General features: G+C 47.5%; 1 protein-coding gene across 9 annotated transcripts in view; it reads left to right on the forward strand.

Annotated features, from left to right (window-relative positions):
- Positions 1-12,386, forward strand: part of Arnt2 (aryl hydrocarbon receptor nuclear translocator 2) — a 216,378-nt gene that overhangs the window by 126,854 nt on the left and 77,138 nt on the right. For all 9 annotated transcript variants that reach the window (XM_057755958.1, XM_057755960.1, XM_057755959.1 and 6 more), the window contains exon 5: positions 537-750. In XM_057755958.1, the coding sequence (XP_057611941.1) occupies positions 537-750 (214 nt within the window). The remainder of the gene's footprint in view (positions 1-536; positions 751-12,386) is intronic.

Below are 12,386 nucleotides of genomic sequence, written 5' to 3' on the forward strand. Positions count from 1 at the left end.
CCGCCCAGCTGCCTTTAGGCATGGTTGTCCCAGTTTAGCAAAGTTGATTTTACCTCATTTGTGGCCCCCTGGGGTGACAGCAGGACTTTGGGAACAAGAGTGCAGTGTCCCCACACAGTGGGAAGACTCGTGGTCTCTTCTCTCCATCTCATTCTCCTTCCTTGCTGCCATCTTCTGTACCGTACCCTGGGTGCTGGGCCCTCCAGCAGTGTTATGGCTGGCTGAGTTTCAGTACATGAGGAAAGTACCTCAGGGAACGGGCAGCTCAGCCCCTCCTGATCATCATTTTCCTGGTCTCACATCTTTCCATGCTAGAGATCTCCCCCAGTCACTCTAAGAGAAGACAGTGTATTTTAGGGACAGTACAAGTTTTGGTCTTTCTCTAGAAAATAAGCTAACCAGGTGATATGATGTTCATTAACACAACCACGCACACACCAGAGTGAATAGGTACATAAAGGAAGCTGAGGTTGCTAGTTAAGATAAATGACCCGGATCTGTCAGTACACTTGCTGACCATGACCTTTGCTCCCCAGGAACTGAAGCATCTCATTCTTGAAGCTGCTGATGGATTTCTGTTTGTGGTGGCGGCTGAGACGGGAAGAGTAATCTACGTGTCTGATTCTGTCACTCCTGTTCTGAACCAGCCACAGTCAGAGTGGTTTGGGAGCACCCTCTATGAACAGGTACACCCCGATGACGTGGAGAAGCTGAGAGAGCAGCTGTGCACTTCAGAAAACTCCATGACAGGTAAGGGTAGCTTTTGCATGTAGGTAGCCCATTTGACCTTGAATATTGTTTATCCCATAAACGCTTTAGAAAGCTGAAAGTCACAAAATATTCTAAAAGTGAGGTGATATATTTTATTAAGTTTGTGTAAGGGCTTCCTTCAAATTTTTAGAGTCACTTTTTTTGGTTTTTGAAATTTTTCCTGTAATTAGTGCATGCTACATTGGTGATACCCATAGGATCTCTATGTATCAGTATGATACCCATCACTTACAACTTAGGCCTTAGCCACCTGAAATAAAGTTCCTTATTGAAACATCTAAGTAAGTCATTCTGCCATAACATAACAGACACATTCTTCAAAATCACCTCTGTATACAAACACATGCAATCGGATGTGTAGAATTCACTGGGGGAAGTGGGTTGGAAGTAAAACACTCCATAGCGGATACAAGTAAAAGTGGGAACCTACTGAACCAGCATGGCTTTAGGTGACAGACAGAAGGTCACAAATATTAAGCATGGTTCTCGGCCTGGAAAATGATTTTTGGTTGGAGAAACAAAGTCTCAGGAAGTTTTGTCACTTGTGTGTTCTTTGGAATGCTTCAGTGACAGTCATGTGACATCAGATGGAGGGTTCTCTCACCAAATACAGAGAGCTCAGGGTGAGCTGACATTACTGGTAGATGTCTGGAGTGTGTGAGTGACATGGCTCTGTGTGGCTTGCTTCAGCCAGGTACAGTTTTCTGTATTCATCTACCATTTCTCATGGATAAGCAAACACAAAACTCAAATTTAATTTTCTCTGGTTGTTGCCAAAGGTATCAGTCAAATTGGAGCAAATATATTTGATAACAAAATTATAGATTTGTTCTATCAAAATATTAGCCTTCTATATAGCATGCATCTGTGCTGTATTCCTCCCTGACTGCACTGTACGCTGCTGGGGTTCTCATGTTCATGTCTAGTGCAATGCTAAATTTGATGTTTTGCATGTTGCAGCCTATGAGTAAGTGATCCACTGTTTGTTCACTGTAGTCACCTTAGGTCCCTGTGACATTTGTCACAGACTGGGTGACTCAAACTGCAGGAACTGACATTCTCTCACAGTGTGGAGACTGGAATTTTCAACCTCCTAGTCCACTTCATCTGCAACAAAGCACTGTGAGCCGCTAGCTTTAAATCTATCCATGGAGCTGGAGAGATGGCTCAGAGGCTAAGATCTCTTGCTGCTGCTCCAGAGGACCTGAGTTCAGTTCCCAGTACTCACACTGGGTAGCTTACAACTGCCTGTAACCCCAACCCCAGGGATCCAGGACCCTTTTCTGACCTTTGCAGACAACTGATCTCACATTGACATATCCACACACATAAAAAGGAAAGATATGTCTGTGTGTGTGTGTGTGTGTGTGTGTGCATACCCACACTAAATCTCTATCAATACATAGTCTCACAGTTTTAGAGATTAGGAAGTCTAAAAAACCAAGCTGTAAGTAAGTGTGCCTGGTGATGGGCCACTTTCTGGGACCTTCTAGCTGTGTCCTCACAGGATAGGAAGGATAGCACAGTCACAAGGTTCTGTCCTCATGACCTTGGGGATTAGGATAGCAACCAGGGAAGTTGCAGTCAAGCATTTCATTCATTTTATCCAGGACCATGGTGTCTCTTGAGAGCTCTCATTAGTTTCCAGATGCTTCCCTTTGAATCTTCCGTGACCTTTCTCTTCTGTGTGCATTCCTGATATTTCCCCTGCTTTTGAAGGACACCAGTCATATCACCTGTCTTTACCTTAATTGCCTCTTTTAAAGGCCCTACTCCAAAAACAGTCACATTGTGAGGTTCTGGGAGGCTCACAATTCCACCCATAATCCTTAGAGTCAAATCCAATCTGGCGGTGTCCAAACTGGCAGCAGTTGAGCTGTTTCTGAGGGATGGTGGTCATTTTCTCAGTGCTGGTGATCGGTGGGGAGTGATTTCACGTGGGGACAGAGTTTGTGTCTTAACCATCTCTGCACCCCTATAAAAGAACCAGGCAAGCTTGGCCTTAGAAAGATACTGTTGCTCCCTCGCTGGGCTGGTCTTACTACACAGTTCATAAAGTTCAGCACTTGGGAACGGTGAGGTCAGCCAGGAAGTGTTGGTTTTAAAGTTGAAATCACCTCCTCTGGAAAGAGTTGCCCCCCCCCCCCCCAGCCACACACACACACCCCAGACTTTCTGTATTTGGCTACCGGATGTGGCTTCTTCAAACTCTTCAGGAGACCTAGCTGGGGAAGATGACAGGGGAAGTGGTGGCCAAGCACAGGGCAGGTTCCGTTCAAGGGTGTTGCTAACTGGCTCTTTGTCGAGCTAAATCTTTCCATAGTTGGCCAGGTGTGACCAGGGCAGTAAGAAGATCCTGGGAAGCACAGCAGTAGTGTGGGCCACTGCAGCAATCTGATCTTTCCGTGAATGAGTGCCGGACTCTAATACTACCGAGAGACAACAATGGCGCCCTCAGAAAGCAACAGCAATGTCAGACATAGACATAGCCATGGAGAGAGACAACAGTGGTGCCCTCAGAAAGCAACAGCAATGTCAGACATAGGCATAGCCATGGAGAGGGAGTTGGGAGACTTATTTTCACTCTCTGGTCGGTCTTAGTGATCCTGGAAGTTCCTTTCTTCTTTGATCTCCGTGCTTCTTATCCCCCATCACATGAGATTCCTAAGGCTCATTCCCGCTGTGATTTTATTCTCTCGTCTAAACTTTCCAAGTAGGACCTAGTCCACTGGTTAGAAAACTGTTGGAGGAGAGGGACTAAAACAGACCAGGGCTGTGCTGAAGAACTGTCACCACCGCTCCAAGGCAGCAGTGGCCCTGTGGAGGAAGGAGGGGCGTGTCCAACTGCCTGTATCCAAGCGCTAGCTGCAGTGTTGGCCATTCTGAGCGTCATGTTCATCGACTGGCAGTCTCCGCTGAATGGCGATGTGTTTTTAAATAGACCTTCTCATAAAACCAGGCTCTGTACTGACTGCCTGACATAAACATGAGCCGGGACTTATGGGAAGCTAACCCTGAACTCCCCCTTAGGAGCCATGGTTCAGTGCTAACTCATCCAGTATCCACAGTAGCTTTTATGCAGCATAACTATCTGATAATATGAATTGATCGCGAATCTTTTTTTTTCCAGCCCTGGCTTTTCTTTGTTTCACGTGGGGCTTTTCAAGTGACTTCACACATTTACACGCAGCTCCGAGTTTGGGGTCTCTGGCTGTGCAGTATATATCCAGCAGGATGATATCTGCCAAAGTCTCTGAGCGTTCTAAGCTTGTCTTCTTAGCTCTGTTCAACCCCTTTGCTCTGTCGTGCTCTGACCCATCCCGAGGGCTAAGGAGCCTCAGAGCCAGGTTGAGGCTACCTCTCCGTCCATGGCACTTGGACTCCTGAGCTGAAGTAACTTCTGAGGAAGGAAGGACACTGAGCAGTGAGTGGTGTGTAAGGTGATTCTGATGGCAGAGGGAGTGTTGTTGAGAGCAAGTAGTGCCTTGTGGACAAGGGGCCTGCAGAAATAACCACTGGAGCTCTGAGTGGTCTGAGTAGTCCCTCTCAGTGGGGATGGGGGCGGGGAGGGTGTGGAAATGCCCAGGGCATTTCAGGTGACAACAGGCATCTAGCTGTAACTGGATATGCCCAACCTTTAAGTTCAGAAAGCAAGCAGGGGGCAGCAGAGACACCACCCTGGAGACATGGAGGGAGGGAGCCAATTCTGTGTCTTCTGGTGGTTGAACTCTGGAAAGCCTTAATCCTGGTGAGCAGAAACGGGAGGCGCTTCGCCACTGACCCCAGCACCTCACTGGGAGTTTTGGTTCTCCAGCCAGAAAGAGGATGTGGGAGAGGTTAATAGAAGAAATCCATTTGGCCCATGTCCCCTGCATTGCCTTGTGCTAAGGGATTTGCAGTGTTCTCCTGCATTCAGGTAATTAGGTCAGCATTGAGTCAGTATAGGGAATAAGTTTGAAAAACACTGATCAGAGTAGAAGTGGGTGAAACAGGTAAACTTCCTTCTTCCCTTTTTTCCTTCCTACCTTCCCTCCCTCCCTTTTTCTTCCTTCTTTCCTTCCTTCCTTTTTTCCTTCCTTTCTCCCCCTCCTTCCTCCCTTCCTCTTCCTCCCTCCCTTTTTTCCTTCCTCCTTCCTTCCCTCCTTTTTCGATGACCATTCATCCATTAAATCAGCCACCTGTCTTGTACAGCTGTGGACAGGTCACGTGGGACGCATCGTCTCCAGCTCCTCACCTATAGATACTCCCCGCTTCTGTTTGTGGATCAGCCCCCCATTTTCCAACTGTTGCAGCCTGGATTCTTTGTGATAATTTGGGGAGAACCCAAGCTGGGGTGGTCCCCAAGGTTTTAGCTGGAAAGCCCCCGTATGTGAGTCACTCATCCCAATCAGCTGTGATTAAGCTTTTCCTATCTCCCTTCGAGCTTTGCTGAAGTCCAGGGATGCTTTGACTCTTGGATCACAGTATTTGGCCAGGCTCCGGTCTGGGCACAGATAGCTTCTCCAAGAGCCCGCCACCAGGGAGCCATTTCCAGCCAGCTGTGCTTATAGCCTCTCATCGGGCATTTTCCATGAGAGCTTCAAGATGCCACCTACTCTCAAGAGTCTCTTTGCCTGTCTGGGAGAGAAGATACTTGTGAGACTCTGGATGCCGTGACTTTCATTTTCTCATTCAACCCTAACAGTGAAAATATTAATATCTATAATTAATCCACTTACATTTCTATGGCATTTTTTACCCACTGTAGAGACTAACCACACACACTGCCAGCTTCCGTCCCTTGCAGAGAACTGGCAGGTACCCTCGCCCAGGGTTTGGCGAGGGGCCCTGGCCCAGGTGATGACTTGAGGCACAGAGGCAGAGATGGCTTCCTCTGCATCACTTCAGTCCTGAGCAGAGAGATTGCTGATAGTATCTCTGCAGCACCAGCAATCGGAGCAGTCCAGGGCCGGGCATGCGTGGCATTGAAGGCTCAGGGGAGCATGGGAGGTGGGTAGTGTCAGAGTGTGGGGTTAGAGCAGACAGTCTGGGTGTCTCACCTCCTTGCCCTCAGAGGCCCTCATCTCCAGCAGTGGTTCTCTGTCAGCTATGTGAACATCAGGTTTCAAACCGGCTGGAAATGAGAATCTCAGCTCACCCTGGACCCACTAAGTCAGAAGCTAGGATGAAGCGGTCTGTCTGTCTGTCTAGCCATGTCCCCAGTCCTTGAGATGCACTCTGAACTTGGAGACTTACCAGCTTAGTGACGCCATCTTGGGACTTTAAGTTCCTGATTGGGTCTTTATTTTTGATCTTGTTAGGCTTTTTGACCTGTTTAAGTTCCTCCTTGGAAGGGTAGGAGATAGAAGAATTCTGTCAAGTTCCTTATTAATTATGGAACGCTGTTCACGTTGATCCATACTGGTCAGGTCGATCTTGGTGAAATTTAGACAGTGTTCTGTGGTCTATCAGCATCTGAATCTTCTAGGAGCTGCTTGAAACATGGACTCCTCAAAGGCCTGCGTTTTCATAAGACTCTTGCACAGCAAAAGGGGGGCGGGTGTATTCTGGCTCATGGTTTTGGGGGTCCAGCCCATACTTTCAGGGGGTTTAGCCTGTGATTGGCTGGATCCATTGCTTTGAGACTAAGGCAGATAGACTATCATGTGACAGAGACTGCCACCTTGGAGTGGCCAGGAAGCAGAAAGAGGGAGAGATGGGGGAGGACAGGCAGCAGCCAGGGACAAGATATGTTTTTCCAGAGCGTTCTTGCAATGAGACACTCCCCAGATAGTCTCTACTTTCCACAGTTCTACCCTCCCCTGATTATCTACTCAGATTTTTGAGCCAGTGATAGATTAATCCATGAGGGATCTTCATTGATAAAGGCAGATTCCCCCCAAACCCACTCACTCTGTAGTTCTCTGGTTTGAACAGTAGATACACTAAGCTAACATCAATCCCGTTGGAAGGAAACTGAAGGATTTAGTGAAGAGCTGTGAAGGATGCTTGTTGTCGCTAGGGTCAGGAGCAGCCTTTGCATGCATACTTGGTATGAGGTAATAGTCCGCCCTGGCAACTTGCACACATCCTCTTGTTAGGCCAGCTCTTCGAGGATGCGGCCAGGACTTCGGGGGATGTCGTTCTCACCAACAGCAACCTGCCTCACTGTGAGATAGAAGGGAACTTCAGGGATACCCACACTGCCCCCCTGGGAGTACAAGTCAGGTGCTCTCCAAAGAGCAGCCTGAGACAGGGTGGTCATGGGATGAGTGGGCCTGGGAAAATAGTGGCCATTGTCCCCGTTCCGTCTCAGCCCACCCAAGGCAGCTGGGCTCCCTTGGTCACACTTCACAAGGGAGGGCAAAGACAGATTATGTGGAACTGAGCCATGCACTTGGGTCCTGTAGGGGAAGAATGTGAGGCAGATAATTGGTCCCACAGGAGTTCTGTGAACTATGCAGTCCACCCTGTGGTATCAGTACAGGAAGAAGATGGTGTATTTCCAACTGTCAGTCACGAAGGTAACTTCATGAAAACCATATTTTCAAATACATCGTTTATTTTCTTTGGAATGCCCCAGCTTAGTCTTTGGACTAATGCCAAAACCTGAAACCCTAAGCACACTCAGCAGGCCATTTCTTGCCATATTAGGTAACACAGAAGGAAAAAAAAACAATTCCGGATTTTATCTCCCCTATTAACACTGTTATTGAGTTTCTGTTGTTTGAAGGGGGAAATGTAACATCTTAATGGTTAGAAAAGTGTGCGCATTTGAGTGAAGCCCTTGGAAATTGCCCAGCTATGTAATAAACACGTAAACAGCAGAGAAAGTGCTCGGAGTTGGGCTGTCAGAGGTGCGCAGTGAGTACACACAGCGAGGTGCTCTTGCCTCTTCACGCAGACACTCCCGCTGGAAACCACAGTGCTTTCCATCCCAGATGTTTCTCTGGAGCGGGTTCAGTTCCTTCTCGTTGTTAAATATTTACACAACCTGCCTTGTTTGGCTTCGTGAATACATCGCATGCTGATGCCCCCGGAACTGTTTGTGTTTTTCGCTCCTATTTTATCTTGAAAGCTATTTCATGAATCCGGACAGAGCTCCAGCCTGAGCTGCCCGGGTTCATTATCGTGGCGGCGTCACAACAAATGAAGAAGCCGGAGCAGTGTTTCTGCACACGCTGCAGACTCCAGCTGAGCTGTTTTCCTAGCACGCTGCCAAAAGTCCCACGAGATGATCCAGTGGGGCTCAGGCACAGGACCAAAGAGGAGATGAGGAGTCATGGGGACGTGGAGAGGCAGTTAGGGGAGGTGGGGGGGTCCTGCCCTTGGTTAGCTGGCCCTGGTGACATTTGCAGCCCGTGAATCTTTACCTTGAAAACTAACTCAGACACACTTCCTCATCTGTAGATACAGATCCCCTAAGGACCAATCCAGAGCATTCCAAGAGCTGATCTGTGGGACAGTCGTAATGGTTGTTTGGAAACTGGTATTTCATTCATTTCTTAATAATTGAGAATGACACAGAACCACTAATGTAGATGGGTGGCCTTCCAAATGTCCCTGCTTACCCTGCTTAATTTCTTTTCTTGTCCCCTGAAAGTGTCTTGTCAGCACAGGCCTGGAAAAGGTACAGGGAGAAAAGCCAGACTTATCCTCTTAGTTCCGTTTATTCAGTCTTCCATCAAGTACCAACTTTATCAAGGTACTATGCTAAGTGCGGAGGATATGGTAACGAATTAAACCAAAGTAGCCAGGCTCTTGTGGACTTGCTTAGGGGAGAACAGGCACCAGAGAAAGATCATGTTTAGTTCATGTAACATGGTGGGACATAGGACAAAGTCCTAAAGGGCAATGAAAGCCAGTGATGTGGCATTGGACCTGTCTAGTCAGGTTGGAGAAGGCTGTGGGGTGAGCGAGTGCTGCTTGGTAAGAGCTGGCAAGGGTGAACCAGGTAAGGTTGTCAGTGGAGCAGGGGTGGTTCTTTTTCCCAGAGTCTTCGAGTTGAAGGGTTTCTGGCCAAAGGGAACCTGTGCCCCGGTTATATGTGAAAAGTTCGCTGTGGCCACAGCGTGGAGGATGGGCATGGGAAGACAGTTCATCTCAGGAGGATACAGAGGTTTCATCTCGGGAGGATATGGGGGGGTATCTCAGAAGATGGAAGGAATCAGCTCACGCAGGTGTGGAAGCCGTCTAGGTAAGAGAGATGATGCAGGCCGGGGCTAGGTGGTGATGTTTTCCTCTATATGCTGTAATGAGTAGCCACAATCTGGGACAGCTTAAACAACAGAACTTCTTTTCTTACCGCACTAGAGACCAGAATTCTGGAACCCTAGTGTGAAACTGAACTGGTTCCTTCTGTGGGCTTGGGGTGAGAATCTGTTCTAAGCCTCCTTCCTGCCTCTCCTTGTAGATGCCTCTTGTTCCGTGTCTCCCTCATTACTTGGTGTCTGTGTCTAAATTCACCTCTTATCAGGACACCAGTTATATTGGACTAACACCTACCTTCATCCAGTGTGACCTCATTATATCTAAAAAGACCTTATTTTCAAAGAAGGCCCACAGATTCTGTAAGGATGTACATTTGGGGAGTACAACATTAAATCAAAGTCCGGGAAACAAAGTGGAGATAGAAGGAAGTGGTTATATCCAAGAGAATTATAGACATACAAACCAGTCAGAGAGGCTGGTGAATCTGAGTTCAAGGCCAGCCTGCATCTACAGAGCAAATTCCAGGACAGCTGGGACTATACAGAGACCCTAGCTTGAAAAACAACAAAAACAATCAGAGGCGTAGACACAATGGCTCTAGTTCTTTCTGTAACCAAATAGGATGGCTCTTGTCAACATTGAGTTGTCCTATGTGCTCATGGATAAATTGTTTCTACCAGAAGGAAGTTTGACCATAGCTGGAGTTGGAAACCCCCGTTCGTGTCCCTGAGCTCTTCTTGAATCCAGTCATAGAACTTATCCCTCCCTGTGGTGAGTTTGAGGTTAATGATGGTCCCCTAGACTCAACCTAGCGTCTTTGCCTGCTTCAACTGCTACAATGTGACCTGCTCAGAAGCAAGCATATTCACGACTGTAAATGCTGTAACTATGACCCACCCTGCCTTGTGAGTCAATAGTTATCAAAATTCTAAGATTGGGTCTTGCAGTCAGAGGTGGCATGTGACCTTGCTTGCCTCAACATCTTGGCATTGCGCCCATTCAGCTGGGGACGTGATGTAGATTGAGCCATGCTCCCCTATCCCTCTGCTGTTTCTCACTTGATCCTTCTTCATTGCTTTCCAGCCAGACCACTTAGCTGCAGTGAGTTTAAGTCTTTGCTAGGTGAAATAAAGAGTATATTTCTACCTACCCTACTTACATCTGCCAGGGCCGGAATCCAGGTCCTGTCAGAGCCAAGCAGCCAATCTGCCTTGTCATTCATTATCTTGCTCATGTTTCATATCTGCCTGAATTCTGAGTTTCTATCTCTCTTCGTTTGCCTTCCTTTGTTCTGACTCAATTCACTACCTGACACATGAGTCCTAGCCAGCTTCCCCCCATCCCCTGCCTTGGATCAGACACCCCCCCCCCCCATTGCTGTGTCTGCATTGGCAGAAGCACATTCAGATACGTGCATGCCTGGTGCCTATGGGGACAGAAGAGGGACTTAGATCCCCTGAAGCTGCACTTATAGACAGATGTGAGCCACCACACGAGTGCTGGGGTCTGAGCCCAGGTCCTCTGCAAGAGCAGTAAGTGTTCTTAACCACTCAGCGTCCTCTCCGGTCCCCAAATCTGTATTTTTTAAAAGCAAATCTGTGGCTCCAACACAAACCAGAGGTTAAGCACTGCCACATCCTAAAACGATGTCTGGGAACAACAGCAGCAGAAGAATGAAAGGAAAGAGACCACAAGTAAAGTACAATCTGATCTGCCCTATGCCTAGGAGGGAAAATTTGAGAAAGATGAAAAGGCTGCTTTTGATTTTACTCCACCGACAGGCAAAATGATACAGATGCGTAGCATGGGGACCGCTCAGCATCACACTTTAAACACTCTGCCCATCTCCATTTCTTAACTAAGTATCTTTCATCTCAGCCTTGATACTCAAGCAGGGAGTCCACAGTCCACCCCCACCCCGACCCCTCCAAGAACAAAAAAGGAAACTGACAAAAATAGCCCAGGAATAGTATTGTTTTTAGGAAGATATAATTATTTTGAGTTGTTTGGAACATTTTGAGACACACTGAATCATTGCTTCCTGGTGCTGTGATTTAGATCTTGGTAAAAACCTCACGTGATGGTCAGACTTTGCGAAGCCTTCGGTTAAAAATAGCTTGATTGCAAAACCCCCGCATGCTTGAGAAAATTAAAATAGTCCCCTCCAGCTTCACCACAGAATGACACACATCTCCCCAAGAGGTGGCGTGACCCAAGGCACACAGTTGAGTGGAAATTCACGCACAAGTTCGATCCTTCTTCACTGCCTTTTCGCTGGATGCTAATTGAAGAAAGCATCTGCATCCAGTTTTCCCTTTATTTTTGTAAATTCTTTGCTTCCACCCGGACAAAAAGCCTCCTCTGCCGGTTGCGTGCTTAGGCATTGGTCCAATGGAAAGATGCATGGATGGCTTGCAGTTTTCCCCTTCTAGTGATGACATAAATTACTCCCCAGTGAGCTATTTAACAACGTCGTTCTTTAACCTTGACCCAGTGCACGTGTTCTGCGGCCTCAGAATCATGAGAGCTCTACATAGTGAGGTTGTAGGGGCCGACCCCGCCTGTCGTTCATATCTCTGCCTCTGACTTGCTTGCCATGGGGCCACGTGGCTGTGAATGTAGGTAGCAGTAAAGTCAGTGGCCTCGGGAGAGAGCCGTTTCTACTTGAGAACCGTATGCCTGTACTCCGCATGCTGTGTACTGCGGTCCATGACTCTTGTCCCTCTCTCCACTCTCTTAAGCAGCACAGCTTATATTGCTTGGGAGAGCTGTAGGCTTGCAGACTGTCAGTGAGGTAATGGCGGGGGCCACAGAGACAAATTCTGTTCTGGAAATCTGGATTTCACCCTTGCCTGCTGGATGACCTTGGCCAAGGTTAGGATTCTCCTCAAGCCTCTATTTTCTCCTCAGTGTGTTGTGAGGATGGTGTTCAGGCCATTCCTGTCATTCCTCAGCCGCCACCTTTTCCCCCATCTTTGGTACCTGGTACCTTTGTATTTGGTGGAATTGCCTAGACACACAAGCAGTTATGTGAACACTATTGAGGGAGAAAGGAAAAGGTCTTCAGGAGAGGTCTGGTCTGTAGGAATGGGGCTCAGGAGTGTAAATTGCACATAATTGTCCCATCTAGTGTACTTGGCTTTTTCTTTTGGGCCACCAACCAGCTCCCAAAAATGACATGGAGACTTCTTATTAGTTATGAATGCTTGGCCAAGATTAGCCTCATTTCTGGCTAGCTCTTTTAATTTTAGTTAACCTGTTTCTCTTTAATCTACTTTTGCCTCGGGGCTTTTTACTTTTCTTTCCTTCTATATATCTTTCACTGCTTCTTGTGTCTGGCTGCCTGGTGGCTGTTTGGCTTTTTATCCCAGGTGTCCCTCTTTTTTTCCTCTTTCTCTTTCTTTAGTTCCTCTCTCCTTCTCTTG

This window comes from Chionomys nivalis, chromosome 23, assembly GCF_950005125.1.
Source record: "Chionomys nivalis chromosome 23, mChiNiv1.1, whole genome shotgun sequence".
NCBI classification, from domain to species: Eukaryota; Metazoa; Chordata; class Mammalia; order Rodentia; family Cricetidae; genus Chionomys; species Chionomys nivalis.